The 19,817-nt window shown below is 32.1% G+C and overlaps 1 protein-coding gene across 1 annotated transcript; it reads right to left on the bottom strand.

The window, feature by feature from the left end:
* Positions 1-379: 379 nt before the first annotated feature.
* Positions 380-17,326, bottom strand: LOC133193421 (uncharacterized). The gene is made up of 19 exons (XM_061329356.1): positions 17,152-17,326; positions 14,137-14,237; positions 12,096-12,165; positions 11,286-11,416; positions 10,746-10,834; positions 10,526-10,625; positions 9,293-9,336; positions 7,801-7,878; positions 7,268-7,464; positions 6,642-6,706; positions 6,282-6,388; positions 5,943-6,048; positions 5,743-5,842; positions 5,625-5,664; positions 5,375-5,426; positions 4,868-5,063; positions 4,125-4,251; positions 1,067-1,157; positions 380-941 (listed from the first exon to the last, which is right to left on the bottom strand). The coding sequence occupies exons 1-19, from the start codon at positions 17,324-17,326 to the stop codon at positions 852-854; spliced, it is 1,959 nt and encodes a 652-aa protein (XP_061185340.1). The 3' UTR covers positions 380-851.
* Positions 17,327-19,817: the final 2,491 nt, after the last annotated feature.

The raw sequence follows: 19,817 nt of genomic DNA, 5'->3' as shown, positions 1-19,817 counted from the left end.
TGATCTCCTTTTAACACAAATTTATTTATGCAAAATTTAAACTACCATTACATGGAGAACAACTGACAAACATGTACTAAGTATGCATTTAGTCAATAAAAAAGTGGGCATACCCATTACTATATGGAGAGTTGGTGTTGAACCCTGCCAAAGAAAACGGATTCACACTCCACAAATACACACTTTTATTTAATGTAATTACCTAAAGTTGCAAATTTAGATGTTGCCCATTCTTGCAATTAAAAGAAAAATGCTCTTTTTAAAAGATTAATTTTGTGACAAATTTTGCATTAAGTAGTCATCCGTATAAACTACTTAATATATTTTTGTGATATTTCAACTGTGTTATATTAGAAGCAACATACAGTAGAAAAGCAAAGAGGTCTTAAAAAAATATTTTATTTCCAGAGACCTTACATTATCTGCTGCAAAGACTTATATCTCTCATCTACATCAGGAACATTTTTTTATCCATACAAAACACTCACTATAATTCAGTATTATAATATGCATCATAATCACCGTTAACAAAAATAAAATTTGATCAACACCCTCTTAAATCGATTGATCAACATCCTAATAGATAAATCAACATCCTGACTTCCAATAGATTGCATTAATTCTGCACTGCTGCAGCAGCTTTTAATATGACAATGATCTACCCATACTTGGCAAAATAAATCAACACATGATCAGTTATAATATGTCATCAGAATATCACAGTCCACATGGGAGACGTCCCCTCCACAGATTTATGTCAATTGTTCCCAATTCCTCCATATCAGTATTATATCATCATTTCAAATCATCATCACTTCACATCAACAATACCTCTTCACTCAGTATTGTTACTATCTTCTGTATTTCTCTTCAATCTTTTCTACCAAGTTTGGCACATTTTTTATTTCAAAGTCTAATAACATCTGTCCCATAGCTTTTCCCTGAAACAAAACAATGTGTGATATCCGTAAGAAAAATCCCACTCATGTATATTAATTGTGTACAAAGAATTCTAATGTTAGAAGTAAATATGTACTAGGTTAAATTATGAGTGACAATTTTCTACCTGAGGATCACTCCTTAAAGAGGCTATGCCTCCTCCTCCAAGGACATCCTGGAGAACAAAATTTAGCCCCCACACACCTGGAACATCATACCTACAACATAAAACTCTTGTGTTTTAAAATCAGTACATTATCATCAACAAATTATTTTTCTTCTCTAACATTATTTTATTTAAACACTAGTAAATCATATAAAGTGTATATATATATATATATATATATATATATATATATACATATACATATACATATATATATATATATATATATATATATATATATATATGTTTCTCTACAATTAATTATTATCTTTAATTTGGAAATAAAGCACACAGAGATCAAAGGAAACAAAAGAAATGTGAATTGACCATTTTTCACATCCCCCCTGTAACAAACACACTTATAACAATTTAAGATGATTAACTCAGTGGTTTCTGTAATTAAACAATCAAACTGTTAATTACCTAACAGTATCTTCAAAACCAGTTACCTAGGATAGATCTCTTTTGATCTCAGCAGGTTAATTGCACTATTTATGTCTCAACACTTTGATATGAAACCCTTAGAGTAACTTCTAATTACTTGAAATATATAAAGTGTTTTTCCCCCCACATTTCATTACAACTGTACTAAGCTTTCAGTTCTACCATTACTCTACTTGAATAATTATGGAGGCGAAATCTAATGCCCAGAAGCTCCAGAGTCTTCTTATTAACCATGACAAAGTCCGGACACAGATCAAATTTCTAGGTATGCTTTAATATTTCATTTATTAATTCATCTAAATCTACATTTCTTTGATGAAAAACACATAATACAAAATATAATAAATGAAATTTAGGATCCATATAACACATCATCCAAACAGTAATTTTTTTCTTGCAAGCTATATAAGAATTTTTTAACAATAATCTATATTACCAAATTCTAAAAAAAACATTGTACTTTAATTGATTGAACTCATTTCCAATAAAAAAAAATCTTATTCTTTGTAAGTTGGGTCATCATCTTGGTGTGGAAAGCAAGGGAGTTATTAATGTTATGCATACAAAAAAAAAAAACTACAAGGAAAAGGGATAGATATATTTTATAATATATTATGCATAAATGCACATTATCATTAAAAACATATTTCTAGTCATACTGAAGTAGTGAAAATTTTAAGGTAACAATTCATTCAGTCAATCTAACATTAATTGGGGGCATAATTAGGAATTTCTGACACGTACAGTAACTTGCACATTAATTAATGTGTTTGATAAATGGGTAATTATGAGACATTAATTTGGAGTATCGTGAGATAATGGGTTAGTGTTATACTCTTATACAACAGTATCTAGTTTAGTACGTCCCAAACATCAAGATTGAACAGAATGTCACTCTGGATATCAATCAAAATGAACAAATTCAGAACTCTCTTTAGAAGATATAAGAAAGTTTCAACTTCTATCAAGAAAATTGGTATGCTTTTTAAAAATTGCCATTCTAAGACTAGTATGAAATTTATTTTTCTTTTACCTTGTATTAATTAAAGTTATAATATGCTATTTTTATCATTTTTTTTATATAATATGCAAATGCAGAGGTATATACTGTAGACATTAAAAGTAATATTTTTTATTTTCAGAGAGGTTGATCCAGAGACATCATCGCCAGGCAGTCAGATCCATTAACCTAGGCCAGAAAGGACAAGCTCTGCATTACATGGGCTGCAAGATTGTGGTCCAGTCAGTGAAATACTTCTACCAGCAGTATTCCATTAGGAGCTGGATAAGGGTACAGACCATGGCCCGGGAGATCATGCTGACCCTGGACCCTGGGAATGTCCCCCCACCCTTGGTTATTCCCGAGGAGGACTTAACTTTTCAGGAGGAACAGATCCTCAAGTACCAGCATGCCCTGGCTGTCGCCCACTGTAACTTCTCCAGGACAAGCTAGTGTGACTTTTGTGTCTATAGCGCTTTGAGATACAGTGTTCCTGTGGATGTGGGATATTTTATTGTGATCTGTGATTTCACTGTGTAGGAGTACTGTTGCATTACCCTGACTGACAAAAGAAATGTTTAAGATTGTCTTTGAAGTATTGTTGTGTATTTTGTATGTTATTTATACATTCATTTTATGCTTGTTCATTTGAATTAATACTGAGGTCATGTGAAATTTTTATTACTTCTCATCTTAATCAGAAGTTATTGTGCTTAGTTAAATGTGCTAATTAAACAATTACATTCCAATTGTGAAAGTGCTTTTAAATTAAAGTTTTCTAAGTCTGCATTACTTGAATTTTATTTATTTCTGAAGAATTATAACTGTCATTCCAAGTGGAAATTAATACATGTTGTATCTTACAGTGATTGGGAAGGCCATCAAAGTCAATGGGACTATGGCACAACTGTCAAAGTTTTTAATGGGCCATTTTGAAATGAATGGGCCATCTTATATTTTGATGGGCCATTTTAAGAAAAAACAAAATGATGAACAAGCGTCAAATACGAAAATGAACACGTTTCTTCATTAACCAAATTTTATTTTTCACGTATGACGTGTAGCACATTTAAAGGAACCCACAAACAATATAATTTTCTTGTATTTTGGATCAATAACGTCAAAATTTCAATTATTCATTGGAAATGAGTGAGGTAATATACCTTTGTTGTCCTATGCTTCATGTAATAGGAAGCGGTTTTTGCTGGGTTTTAACCAATGAGATTTGTTGTATTAAAATGACTGTATTTAAAAACGAAAGTAAAACAAGCCAGAAAGTCGTACGCGATATATTTCCAACTAACATCGCTAAAATTTGAATGCGCACCTTGGCACCACCAATGGTTGACTTAATGCACCAATTTTCACCTCAATGCGACTATGGCGCGTGGTGCAAGCCCTTCCCAATCACTGATCTTATCGTTTCTGCACAAGAAAATGCGCGAGAAAAAGCTAATACAAAATCTTTTATACAAAGCAAAATATTCCTATAGCAAAAGTAACTGACTGCAAGGAGCAAAGACACAGTTTCTCTTAGTAAATATTTTTTTTCCCCTTAACTATAATTAGAAATACCTCTGTACTTTTTGGTGAGTTGGTAATTTTTCATTCTCAAAAAGATGTGAGAAGTATTGCTCCACAGTTTCGGGAGTAAGGGCTTGTCTGAGGTAGGGTAAAATGTCTGGATGTCTGGCAATCACACCTACAAAATACGAACCACAGAGATGATACCATAGAGGCAAAACAACTGACAATCAATCTTAGCAATGTATCTAGGCAAAAATTTAAAGTAACACTCAATCAAATCTTAAATAATCATGAAATAAAGGTTCCCATTATTATAATGCATAATAGGTAAAAATATAAAGGATATTGGGTCAAAGGGGAAAACATGTACCCGGTACTTAAAAGAAAGAAATTGTAATGCATTGTAATGCCTGGATAAAAAAAAGAAAGAAATCCAAGTGTAATTTTAAACGTCTTCGATTTTTGTGCAAAGCAAAGAAAAAAAAATCCTTTAAGATTTGTGATTGAAGTATTGCTACTTTAACAACTGTTTCTTCACAAAAAAAATTGTATGTTAAAAGGCATTTGTTTTTCCTTTAAAATCTGGAAATCATTTAAATTGCTATCAAAATTTTTGGTTTGTGTATATTTTTATTCTAGATATATAGAAACCAGTTTTGAAATCACAACATAATGAAACTACATTATAGTTAATATTTTTGGTATATTATGAAGAGACATAAAAATGATTTAAGGAACATGTTGTCAGACATTAACTTCTTTTTTTTTTTAAATTACCAGTCTTGATTTACCAATATTGGCACTATTTCCCTTGTCCCCACTCCTTGTATAGGCCAGTTCCTCTAGTCTGAAGGAGTAATCTCCCTTTGGGAGTGACTCCTCTACAGTTTTAGATGGTGGCGTAACATTCTGGGTCATGTACTCTGACATAGGGATGTCTGGGAACTGATACTGCTCAACATGCTCTCCATTCAATTGGATGTCAACCTAGTATGTAAAACGTCCACCAAATCTTAATCTGACTAAGCAACAATTTCATTAAAAAGTATCATCTAACAATGGAACTACTGTAAAAGAAATAATCAATCTTATGAATTTTTTCTTTTAGAAAGAAGAATCTGAATAATCTCTATGTAGCTCAAAAATTACATCAAATTTTATTTCACTGCATTCCTTTGTTAAAACCCATTTAATTTTAGAGATTACCTCATTTACAAATTTATTGTACTCTAAATAATGTCACAGGGAGTAGAGTAAGAGTTAAATAGCCATAAATATATAAATCATGTCTTAATTACCTGTACATTGCTACGTGGATAGAGAAATGAAAAAAGTTTCAACACTGGATTTCTGAAGAAAAAAAAAAGAATAATAATTAACATAGATAATAAAATTAACATAATAAACTTGTGTGACTCAGCTTCACTTAAAAATGTAAGCATACAGCATGTATGTACCATTAAATTATTTGAATTGAAATACATAGAGTAGGTCATGTTACATGATCATCAATAATATAAAATCTCATACTGGTATTTAAGTACTTACACCCTCGGTCGTCCACCAATGATGTTGGTTAGCCCTGGAGCTGTAACAGAGGGTACAGTCATTGATAGGTTTTCAATCAATTTTAAGATCTAATTTTAGCTATATAATAAGCACATACCCATTCCTGTGCCAGCAGGAGCAATTTCTTTTGCAAAGAATTCTAAAGCTTTCTTGTTTTTGTGGTGAACTGCTAACCAAAGAAGAGCATCCCTCACACCCTATCATGTTAAAAATATCATAATAAAAAAACACATTATTATCATGTTTTTTCTTCTCATATTTATTATAATTATTGATGTTAAATTATGACATAAAAACCTGAGGAACTCTGCTCTTTGGTCCATACATGTGTTCTGAACCAATGACTTCTAAATTAACATTGGTAAAATCATCCAAATTAAGCTGTGCAAATATCCTTCTACACCTGTAAAAATAAATAAAAAAGGTCGGTAAGCTATTGTATGGCTAAGTTTAAAAATAACAGTATGTACAGTTTACATTTAACTAATACTTCACACATGTACACATAACTAGGAAAACCAAACCGTCAGACAGACAAAACGATTTTTTGTAAATTTGCTCTACAAGGCAGACACCTGACAATAAAAAGTAGGATTAAAAAACAAATCTATGAGCTGTTTATTTAGTAAACCATGCCTTTTAAGAATTTCCTGAGCAGTCTTTTCAGCCTTTGCTTTTGCATTAACACCACCAACGCAAGCTGCTGCAGTGGCGCGGAAACCATCTGGGTACACCGCACATACCTCAGGAAGAAGAAAAACACAAAACTCAAATACTAATGGCTATAAATGGACAAATGAAACTAAAAAAACTACAACTTTGTCACAAGATAGAAACTCTACTAGAATAGCACTTTTATCATTTATTACTTAATTCACAATAATACTTTATATCTCAAAAACTTTCAGTTTTTAGGATGTCTAGTTTTTGCTTGTCAATTATTCATACATATTTCCAATGTAGGGCATTTAAAAAATTGAATTGTTTTTTCTTTACCTTGAATTCACCAGTAGGTGGGTGACCTTTGGCCCCAGACACATGCACAGCTGTATCCCCAGATGCTGTGAAAATCAAACAGTTAATGGTCTTCTTTATAACAGGAAAAATTAACATGTACTTTTATTGTCATATATCTATGTTAAAAATATTATAACATGCTCATACCAGGGACGTATATACTAACAGGATGGCAACTCTGTTTATTTGCTAAAATGTCACATAAAACCTTACAAGTTTTTTGCAGAAAAAGTTTGATGTTCAATAAATGCAATCTGTTCTTATCATTTATGGGGATAGATCTTTAATGCATTTTGTAAAATAATCTAAATATAAGTAAATTCAGAGAAATCTCGGAAAAACTGTTGATTTGATTTTGAAAATAAAACTTCACAATATTAATTAAGATATAAAGGAGTATAAATAGTGCAAATAAAAAGTTTGAATAATTTTTTGATCAATAAATAAAAAATTTATTCTGATATATTTGATAACATTAGAGATATACATGTATTAAGATAAAATTAAAATAACAAAGTCCCCTCTCTTGAGAGATATCAAGAGACTTGCAAGAGTTGCCTATCTGTTAGTATCCCTGCTATAATACTGAGCACTGTAAGTCTTACCATCCACTTCTTCCAGCTGTACCTGAGAGAAATCACAACAAACATCAGGTAACATGTAGTGTTCTGGGTCCCCAATCTCATACAGCAGCTGTTCACTGACCGTGGCCCTTGTCACAAGGCCCCCTGTCCCCTTAGGCTTTGTGACAATAAATTCTCCACTGGAGGCACACTCCACAACAGGAAATCCTATGTGATCCCTATCACAAAAAAAAAAAAAAAAAAAAAAATTACTTGAAGTTACCGTGAAAGTTTGAACCATTTAAATTAAATGAGAAAGCTTTTTTTCATTTCCCCTTGGATACTTTCAATAAACTGCTGAATTCATAATTTTTGAAGTCTCTGGCACTTCACATATTTTTTTAGCAGGCAGATGAACAGAAGAAAAATCTAAACTAAACAGAACACACAAACCCACAGAAATACATGTATATTATATGGATGAAACAAAGCTAAAGTGTTAACAAAATCTGAGTAGAGCAGTTGAACAGAGAGTCAGACCAGACAGACAGACAGGTAAATCAACAAGAACTTACCAACCAGGTACTTTCTCCCAGTCTGTGAAAATCCCCCCTGTAACCTGTGCACCACATTCCACCAAATGTCCAGCTAAACTAAATACAATACTTGTTCTTTATTTAAAAGTTTTCCTACATATCGATATTTGTATACACACATTCATACTGGCAACTTTCACTTAATTTTACACATTGAAGATATCCCTTAAAAAAGTTCACTGCAGAAAAATTTAATCATGGGAAGACATTTTGCAATGCTTCATCATTTATTGTAAATTAAGTAAAAAAAAAAAGTATCTTTCTTTATGTACAATTCATACTAGAAATTTATGTTTTTTGAGTTATATTTTCATACAAAATTGCAAAAGAAGAAATATCCATTAGATGAATCAACAAGCACATTCAAAAACATTTAAACCTTATCATCTCAAACTTACTAGGACCAAAAAAAAACTTACAAAATATATGAGGATTCAAGGTATCGAGGTTAAAATACTAAAAGAAAAGATAATAGGTACTTCCAACTAACTCTGACATATCCAAATATTAGAGATATCAAATTTTGAGGTACTAATGCCCTGTTCACAAGGAGAGATTAATTCAAATTAAACGTAAGTTACTGCAAATTAAATTTGAAGCGCATTCACAATGAGAATTTAATGCAAATTAGTTTAATTCGAATTAATTTCCTGCGCATCATATTACTTTGCATTTGCTCCATGTGAACGCTAAGTGAAACTAATTCGAATTAAATTTTGACACATGGATAATGGCAAAATTAAGTGACATGCCGCATAATGGTGGTCAGATATAGGTGCTTTTGCTGTTTTAGAGTAAAAAACAAAGAAAAAAATGTTAATTTCCAAAAATGTGTACAGACACTATAACATTATGTCAAATGGATCTGCTTTGCATAAGGTGATGTGATTTAAAATGACGTCAAATGGTCATAAGAGCCTTAGTGTAGAAATAAAATTTTAATGCACATTAGTTTACTTCGCATTATTATCATGCTGTTGTGTGAATACACATTAGTTTAATTTGCATTATTTTACTTCGCATTAATTTATTGCGAATTAAATATTTAATGTGCATTCATGTGAACAAGGCATAAAGTTCAACTGTATTTGAAATACATCATGGTACTGACTTTGGATCATTCTCACACAAAGAAAAAATTTCCTTCTAAACTATAAATAAAAGTCAAGTGAATGAAAACTATATGCATATTGAAATGATATATTCATATCAAAGAATGAAATATGGCAGAAAATAACGTACATGTATTAAAATGTTCTCTATCAAAGGACTAAGAGTACTAATTTGTGATTACCTAATAATCTGAAAGTTAGAGATATTCATTACAATAGCAAGTCTATCAAGTAACATTTTATTCTCTACCTGCCTAATCAATTCAGCTTTTATAAACTTGTCAGAAAATTGGAAAAAAATTGTTTTTTAAATGTGGCAAACAACATTTCATATTTTGTTACATTATACATGTTCCTACCTTCCAGCTGCAAGATTATTAAAGTCTGTCCACTGCCACCCAAACTGGAAAATAAAAATTAAACAAGAGATGTTTGAGCAACACTTATGCTCCCCCCCCCCCCCAAAAATGGAATTTTTCTAAGTCCAAGGGGCATAACTCTGTCAAAAATTGCTTGATTGTACCCAAAACAGAACCTGACCTAGGTATTTTTATGATAAATCTGTACACCAAATTTCATTTCAGAATGTGCAACCTCTGCAAAGAAAATGAATGGAAACTGCAAATAATTGGAATTTTCCTAAGTCCAAGGGGCATAACTCTGTAAAAAAATTGCTCCATCGTACCCAAAACAGAACTTGACCTAGATACACTAATGATAAATCTGCGAAGAAAATGAACAGAAACTGTTGGTGGACCGACAGACAGACCGACCAACCGACAGACAAACAGCAGCAAAGCAATATGCCCTCCCTTCTTTGAAGGGGGGCATAAGAAGAGAATTATCATACTAAATGCATAAATTTCAATTTCTTAGTTATCTCCCCTTGGAAGAGGGTGTGGCCCTTCATTTGAACAAACTTGAATTCCATTTACCCAAGGATACTCTCTGCCCATTTTGATTGAAATTGACCAAGTGGTTCTTGAGAAGAAGACGAAAATGTGAAAAGTTTATGGCGACAGAACAACGGACAAATTTTGATCAGAAAAGCTTACTTGAGATTTCGGCGGAGTGTGCTAAAAAACTTAATCTGTATCGACTATTGCGGTCTGAAAGTTCTGCGGAACCTAAAAGTTCACCTAAATGTTCCTCCACCACTGATCATACAAGGAACACTCAAACATGAAATGGTGCTTGTTTTCAATGCTTTATAATATAAAAGTCTCTCGTTTGGCGGTCTCCCACGTATCCCTCTTTTTAGATTTGTAGTGGCAGGATCCCTAATCTAAGTTGGGCCACGTGTAATCTTTTGGGTATGTTCAAGTTTAGTTTGACATAGTTTACTATGCCAATATCAGTCTGAAAAGTTCTTTAAGCTCTTAATTTAGATTCTTTCTTGATGGAAAGTTCAAAGTGTCCAAATAATAACTTGTAATGATGGTTTTCAGCATGTTTAAATCCACCACAGATTTTAATTAAAATACTGTTCAAGGGCTGATGGGTAAACGGTCATATGACAGGAAATTACTTAACACAATCTGAATCTTCCTCTTTTCCTTCAAGGAAAATATTTAAGGTTCAAATAAACTTACAGTGTGAACAAGAGGTCCTAGCACAACAGAACTGTCTACACATCGGCCAGTGATAACAACATCAGCTCCTAGCTCCAGAGCTCTGGCAATGGGTCCAGCCCTGTGTAATCAATTCAAGATGTAGACTGAAGTACCAGTATTTCACCTTATACACACCTTCAATCAAATACACATCTAAATTACATAGTACTGTATCATTTTCAAGAGGTTCTAGACATACCCAAGGTATGCATTCATGCTGACAACTGATTTTGGAAATGGCTTCCCTGATTGCATATCTACAATACAGTCATCTTGAAGAGTTTTCAACTGAAAAAAATATCAGATTTCCACCTAAGTACACTTCTAAAAATAATGAATTAGGATGTGACTCAAAAGAAAAATTCTTTGGGTGTCAGAAACATATAATAAGTAGACTAAATTTTTTCCACCCTTGAAATATAGTGATAACTTTGGCATCAAGAAGTTGTATATCAGTTGTAAAACAAAATTATTTTACACAAGTGGTGTTACTTTTTATTTTTTTTTTTTCATATAAACATTTACATTTAGCATATTTAGCATATTTATTTTATATATTAAACCCAAAATGTAAAGTTAGACAAAGAAAAACATAAGGAAAAAAATTTTTTGTGATATTTCTTCATAAGTATTGATATGCGTATTTCATCTTCACACAGAATCGATATTACTGATATCGTCATCAGAAATATGTAATAAGTAGATTAAATCTTTTTCCAGCCTTGAAATATAGTGATACCTTTGGCATAAGATCATCCCCTGTAACAACTGCTATGTTTAATGAGATGCCTGCATTCTCACAGACTGCTTTCAGGGCAGCAGCACAGCCCTGTGGATTAACTCCCCCTGCATTACTGATCACTTTTATCCCTATAAAGAACACAAAAAATGAATTCTGAATGTAAAAATGAAATAATTCATTTTTAAAACTGTAATTTTATGTTTCCTTCATTTCTGGGCAATCAGGATATGTTGAATATTTATCACCCACTATGGTTGTATATAAAATACATCCTGTATTTTCTATCCAGCAATGGCCAACCTCATGAAACACTGCTACACTGAACTTAAACAAAAAGCCTTTATTCCTAAACTCATTTAAATTAGGCATCAGCCCGTTTATCTTCTCAGTTCATTATGAACATGTATTTAAAATGTTACATGGAAAGAAAATCTTGAAATTTTTATCATCCATTAAATGATAAAACTTCTCTAAGATGAACATTTTTGCTAATTTTGTTGATACTTTTCATGCAACAGTTCTGGAATTGTTGCATTCCAAACATTCTGAAAACATCCAAGGGAAATACATGAATTTGATTAAACATGAAACCAAGCTAGTCAAGTTGTCTTCTGGTCACTACAAGAGGTATAAGCTCTCATTTATACAAGCTTTGATAACTTGGTAGAAGTCATGACAGAGTTCAACACTTGACATTGTTTTGATATATAAAATATGTATAAATTTACAACCATAGACAAATGACACAGTTTAATCCAACATGAGTATATTATCTTGGAAAACGTTGATAAAATTCTTGATCTTTACCTCTTTCCTTGATGTCTTTAATGAATGGAGCCATGGCTACTGAAATAAAGTCTGGTGCATATCCCATTTCCTGTAAAATTAGAAAAAGTCAGTGTACAAGGATAAAATATAGAGAATTTTGAGGAAGATAAGATGCCAGTGACAAGAGTCACATAAATAATGAAGATGATGTTAAAGACACATCTTCGCTAGCCAAGGGTTTCTGATCTGCTATTCTCCTTACAAATTCTTGGCCTACGGTGCTAAATATATCAGGGTTTTTTTTCTCAAGTTGTGATTGGAGTTGACTGACATCGTTTGACCAATCGGCAATTGCTTTTTGTAAATGATGAAGATATTTTTTTCTCAATATATTCCAATATAAGCCCTGTTTTTTCTTCAGAAAATTTGCCCCATCCTAGCCCCTTGGTCCCTGATTTGAACAAACTTCAATCTACACTACTTGAGGATGTTTCCATGTTAATATGACTTATCATGACCTTGTTGTTCTTCAGAAGATTTTTTATGATTTTTCATATATATATATATATATATATATATATATATATATATATATATATATATATATATATATATATATATATATATATGTATATATATATATATATCCATATAAAACTTTGATCTCATACAGAGGACCCATTCCACCCCCTGAGACCATAATTTGAACAAACTTCAAACTAAGGATTTTTCATTTTTCATACTACCGGTAATATGATTAATCATGGCCCTAAAGATTTATAAAGACTTTTTTCCCTATATATTCCCATGTAAAACTTTCAACTTGATCCCCTACTGAGGCCTCACCCTAGCCCGGGGAGACTATGATCTGAACAAACTTGAATAGATCTACACTTTCAAAGAAGCTTTCACAAAAAGTTCATCTTTTTGGCCCAGTGGTTCATAATAAGATTTTTTTTTAAAAAGATGCAACCAAATTTTGATAGATTCTTAAATATCTCCCCTTTCATGACTCTTCATTTGAACAAACTTAAATTCCCTTTACCCCTCACCCACCCCACTCAAGGATGTTTTGTGAAAAGTTTGGTTGAAATTGGCTCAGTGGTTCTGGAGAAGAAGTAAATAAATGTAAAAAGTTTACAGAATATAAAACACCAGATGAATGTCAAAAACCTTTCCATCAGAAAACCTCTCTTGAACCTTTGGCTCAGGTGAGCTAAAAACTAAAGAGAGTTACTTTTTTTAAAACATACAAATCATTGTCCATGACATGTCCATGGTAAGAAATCTGTCATGAAATGCATTGTAAAGATCTACAGTGATAATTCAGAGGGTTTATCAGATTTTCCCTATATTCTTAGGTATACAAGATTTACAATGTAGAGAAAGTTGAATTGCTGAACGATTCAAATGATTTTTTTGCCAAAGTAACCTCTGTACCCTCAACGCACTATAAATAGACTGTTTTTACATAACTGTGGTACTGCTCTTTAGATTATGTTCGTGCAATAACCAAAGAAAATTAGTTCACAAATAAAAAAGTAACTCAATTGAAAATGGAAATATAAGAGAGATAGTAGATTAGATGCTCTTTGTTGAATATTTGCCATTCTTAGAATTCATTATGGAAATACAACTAATATACCACATCATGTGAAGTCACAGTCTGTCTTGTGCAGTTTGAAGAGGCAGATCTAAGTTATATATGTGAAAAGGTATCCAGTAATAAATTATACACTATTGCGCTTGCCCCAGTGGTTGCATTTCAACATATTGATTTATTCTTTGAAAATACTAGTAAAAAATAATTGCATACAATACAATAACATACAGACAAGACCACAATCTAATTAAAATTAGATGTTCCAAATCTGCTACTGCTTCTCAAATGTTTGAGAAGTGGAAGCAGATTCAGAACATCTAATTTTAATAAGATTGACAAGACCATGGACCAAAGCACCCCACAATGTGTGGTAATGCACTACTAAATCTAATGTACATTCATATTATTCATATTATATATATTAAAAATATGAACACCAGAGTTAAATCCACAAATGTAACAACATATCCAGCTTACACTGTTTTTGTGTTTTGCTCCAATGAGCAAGGACATGGTCACCTCTGCCAGGTAATCAAAGACCAGATAATCAATCTGCCCTCCATAGATCAGCTGTGGAGCTGAAATAGATAATTCAGATCTTTCATAATATGGTTCTGATGAAAATATTTGTCATTTGAACTTGGGTATTGTGTATGTTGATATCTGGAAGTCCCAACCACTTTCTACTTATTTATTTAAATTGTTCTCAGTATCTCCAATCCTTGGATATCTTTAGTTTCCTTTGACTCCATCAAGTTAAGGACATTGGCAAGTCAAGGTTTTCAGGAAAAAAAGGTTTAATACATGGGTTTTTTCACTTATGAAATAGTGACTGAGAGTGGTCTCCCGAGTAGAATTCTCTACGCAGTGAAAACCAATAAAGCGTATGTTTACAGAGGTAAACAAAAGCATGTGAACTTCCTTCAATGGGTAGAATCATCTATACAGCAAGAAAGAATAGTAATGGCTTTGTTGTAAATTGTATTCAGGAGACAAAGAGCCAACAGGTCGTCATTCACCATAGTTATGCTCAGTATGCTGAGAAGGGTAAAGGGTGTGACATATGCTGAAAGGTAGACCGACTGAGATCAGTTCGCAGGTTGTATGAAGGAAGCAGCATTTAGTAATTACGAATAAAATTTGAAATAAATCCATGCCAATATTTTTATGACAATGTGTTTCAATCAATTCAGTCAATTACATGATAGAATCAATCAACCAATCTGACTCTCTTGACCATTATGAATAATATGTAATAATAGCTGTTAAGGGAAGTAACTCAAAAGTAAAGATTGGTGCTGGTATGTCCTTGTCTTGTCTCTATATATACATTTTCAGCCAAAATATCTAGAAGTCATAGGAAATGAAGATACAATAATGTATACAATACAAAAACTAACTGAAATAAGTGGGTTTTGGAGAAATATGGTGAAAAACTATGTAGGTCCCTTTTATCAACATTTTACATAGGAAATGCATTGAGAATTGCAAAAACACTGATTTGACAAAATCTAAAAAAGAAGGCTGGCTTGGAAGGCTAAACAATCCAGAATATAGCCTGTTTAAAACAATTAAACCTACTCAAGAGTTCTTGAAAAATTTTATACGATAAGGCCAAATAAAAAAATATGTGTGGTTCCGGTTACCCGACCGTCCCTATTTTATACCCCCGACCCTAAACTTTTTTTTGACAATTTTCATATTTTTTTCCGGAATTTTCCCCAATTTCCATCAATGGCTCCGTTTTAAGTTTTAGATTCAGCAATGACGGCCTCCTTGCACAACATAGTGCAAGTGTTTATTAGTGTTAAATCCAAAGCAAGCTAGCATGTAGGTGTCCCCTACCAATACTGACTAGTATTTTATCACACCACATCTAAATGTCATTTGCAAAGTAGTGATAAGTATTATTTAGAATAATTAAGAAAATCATTTTGTTAAAAAAAAAAAAAAAAAAAAAAATCCCTACCTACCTACCCTAATTTTTTTGGAGGTGTAACCGGAACCACACATATTTTTTTGTTTGGCCTAACCAGGAACCTTGCCAATGTCCTTAAACATTTCAGTAATTTCAGAGTACTTTGTTGTACATGAATGAAAATTGATACAAATTGGTGTGTATCATGATAAGTCAAAAATATTGATTTATCAGTTATGTTTTTGTGTATTGGTACTTATCTCTTCTATTTATTAAGACAAAAGCCTTATGGGTCATATCGCTCACCTGAGCACTTAAGCTAGAGAGAAAAGCAAAAATTTAGCATTGAAAAGTTAAATACATAAGTGGTCCAAAACCTATTCTATATTTCCTTGAAAAATTATAGCTTTGCTATTTTTTAGGATAAGATTTTTAAAGATATTTACTACAAATTCCTATGTATAACTTTTATCCCTCTTTGTGGCCCCATCCTGACCCTGAACAAACTTGAATCTATACTACCTGTGAATGCTTCTGTGGTAATGTGAGTATTTATGGCTTTACTTTCTTGAAAAAAAGATTTCTAAAGATATATTCCTAGATGTATAACTTTGATCCCCTGTTGTGGCCCCATCCTCCACGGGGGGTCATGATTTGAACAGACTTGAATCTACATTACCTAAGGATGCTTCTGTGTTAATAACATGTACAGCAAGCAGCCCAAAGCACCGCTCACACAGTGAGCTCTAACTACAAGGAAAAAAAACAAAAGAGAAAATTGAACATTGACCCAAATGAATTTTTTTCCACAGTAACCTTTAAAGACCCAAAATGCATTGTGAATGCATTTCACTCTAACCACATTCTAGCGGTAACAACAAAAGTTAAAAAATAATAAATTCACCTTGATTTAATAAATGTTGCAGATAAATAGTAAATTAAACGTTCTTTGTTAAAATTTGCACTTTTTAGTCTTCGTTATGATAACTAATGTGACATCACAGTCTAGATGTTCTAAAGGTCTCGTGCAGTTTGAAGCGATCTAAGTTAAAACTGAATGAATAGGGATCCAGCAATACACACCTGTGTTTGCCCTCACAGTCGCACCATCAACATATTAAGACTATAAGCATGGCTTTGCTGTTCTTGAGAAGGTTTTTAAAGATTTTTTCCTACATATTCCTCAGTTGTTAAAAAGAAATCGAAAAACATGAAAAGTTTAGACAATATATGACAGACGGACGCTGGACACTTTTCAATCAGAAAAGTTCACTTCAGCCTTCAGCTCTGGTGAACTGTAAAGTGAAAAAAGAAAAAGAATAAAAGAAGGGTCTTCCACTGAATATGAAAGACCCTTAATATCTTTCTGTATTCTATTCATTGTTTTTATAATAAAACAAATTAGTTTTATTTGACTTTGTTTTGTTTTACTTGTTTTGTTTTTGTTTATTTTTGTATGTTTGTTGTTGTTGTTGTTGTTGTTTTTTTTGGTTTGTTTGTGTTGGTGTCATTATATTAATGAAGGTACCAAATGCCCTGGTGTCGAATATTAACATCAAAGGTAAACAACGTACCCGACACTGCAGTATCACCCCAGAAACCGCTTGCACATCCTATCCTTACAGTTTTACCAGGCAAAAAGCTTGAGTATTTCTTTTCATGTCTGAATTGAAGACATGACAAAATTGGTAATGGTTTGCCTCTATATATTTTCAGAGCATTCAGAAACGGTGGTGTAAACAGTTTCATTTGAACGAGTCTAAAGGCAGCTCCCTGCACACCATGTGACCATAATTGTGACGTCACACACAAAGCGAAAGTAACCTTGGCTGCTTCTGTCGAAAGTATATTATTCTCGTGAATAAATCAAAACTGCTGTCTGTTTCCAGTAAGTTTTATCTTAGAATATTTTTGTACTACTCAATATATCAAATATTTATAATATTTTTGGAATGCGAACACAATGCATAATTGCTCAAAAATACCAAGACCGAGAGAGCTAAACAGACACCCCCCCCCCCCCCCCCCCGCCAGCTTTACCTTGCAGTTAACCTATTAATATCTCCAGAATCCCCAAATAATTAAAAATTATCCCTATGTTTACAAAAAGAAAACTTGTTGTAGTCTACGGTATATAGTATACCCCCCCCCCCCCCGGCCTGTACCTTTCGTGTACAGGGCATTCCTACGTATAGGGGGTGCCCTGTAAACGAAACCAGTGCCGGTGCCCCCCCCCCCCTCCCAATACACACATAAAGACACGTACTCACAATATATACAATGAAGGAAAGAAAAGAGGCAAGTTTTATTTTATCTCAGAACCCATATATATTGGGACTAAGGCTGTCAACAAAATAATGATAAATGTATATGCATATTAATTAAGTGGGTAAGATTTCTCTTTTATGCATGACCCACAAGAGCACAAATATATATGATTATATATACATGTATATACATTGGAAGGGAATTTTTACAGGTTCTAAAATATACCCGGTAGATGGAGAGGAATATACACACAAGTCTGTGTATATAAATATATCCAAAAGGTTGAACAAAATGTAGTAACTTAAGGGTTTTCAACACAGTCATGATAATTTTACATATATTTTACATATATTGACTGTTTAATATTGTTAATATGATTGTCAGATCTATTTTTCCCCCAAACTTTTTCCCTTTACCCTTTCCTAATAATTTGAAGGAATTGTCAGAATAAAATTCATTATTTTATCAGTACAATGTACAATAGTCCTATTATTAATAAATAGCCAAAATTTAAATTACTGCAAGTGATAAAGTTCTGACTGAGGTGGGAAGACCAATCCAGCTTCATAATTTCAGAACTGCTTCACACACACTCATATTTGTTATAATTTGATATAATTTCATATAACTGTCACCTTTCAGTCTGACTGACACTGTGAGCATTGTAGTAGAGAAGTCTTTGTAATAGGTTCACCTATATAATTATATAAAATCCAAATGCATCAGTATATTATCAAATTAACAATCAGCACCTCTTTGACTTTTTATAACATGGTTTAAATAAAAAAAAAAAAGATTGTGTAATACTGATATTTAAATGTTCTCTTTGGGCCTCATCAGTCAGGTAAGAGAACACATATTTATAACCTGAGACCTTCCTGGTGCATAAATGGTTCAAAACATATGAAACTTTTCTCAGAAAATTATAGTATTTTTTTTAAATCTACAAATTTGAAGCACCAAGAAGGTTTCGGCCCTTTTAAATAATAATAATAGAAACAGTGTGCTCAGAATTGTCTACATTTTGGAAGATTATCAAAGAAAATTAACATGTAATCTTTAGTTAAATTTACAGTAGATGGTACATACATGTGATATTTTTATTTAAATGCAAATATGCTTTCAAGAAAATTTTTAAAACAAACATTTTCTTGAAGGAAATGTAAATTTTCACTATGATTTCACACTTAATTTAAGACACATTTAAACATCCACGGGTATTTAATATACTAATTAAATAGTGGATTCATGTAAAAATCGTTTTCAAAATAAATGTATTAATTAAAGATAAACTATTAAATAAGTATTGTCAACATTGTAAAAAAAAAAACTGAAACCTTTGAAAAAAAAAAAGAACTGTTCTGAAAAAGGGCCTATCAAAGGTTTCAGAAGAAAAGCATGCAAAAAATAATCAAGTAAAGAATTACTTGTATATCAATTTCACCTAAAGATGTTATCCTGTTAAAAAACATGGTGCCAGCCTTCAAATTTATTTCAATAAAAATGTAATTTAATAAAATCTTTTAATCTTACCTATCATATGGATCCTGTGTTAGAATTTTCTTTATTATCAAACCTATCAATGTTCAATTCAAGTACATATAGTAACTGATTCAATGTATCATTTCAATACATTAACTTTACTTACAGGTACCTGCAGTCAAGCAGTTTCGTATCAAGTATTGCTTTTTAAAATATACACATACAGTATCATTGAGAAATATTTTGCTCAACATTTGGCTTGAATTAACATGGGTATGTATTAGGTATATGAATTTTCTAAGAGGGTCTATATGGAAAAATTAAGCAGTAAGATCTGAAGACTGGCAGATTAAATTCTTGAGATAAAAAATTAAAGTACAATATTCATAATAGCTAGTACAAGTTTTCTTTTTTAACCATATATGGTATGTAGCTTGAGAAAGAAACTTTTGGTAAGCCATCTTTAAAGGGTAGAAAATATCTTGCTTTA

This window comes from Saccostrea echinata, unplaced genomic scaffold, assembly GCF_033153115.1.
Source record: "Saccostrea echinata isolate AGI-Se365-2 ecotype Australia unplaced genomic scaffold, CSIRO_AGI_Sech_v1 ptg000027l, whole genome shotgun sequence".
NCBI lineage: Eukaryota > Metazoa > Mollusca > Bivalvia > Ostreida > Ostreidae > Saccostrea > Saccostrea echinata.
Note: the sequence above shows the minus strand (reverse complement) of the source record. Positions and strands in the feature narration are given on the sequence as shown.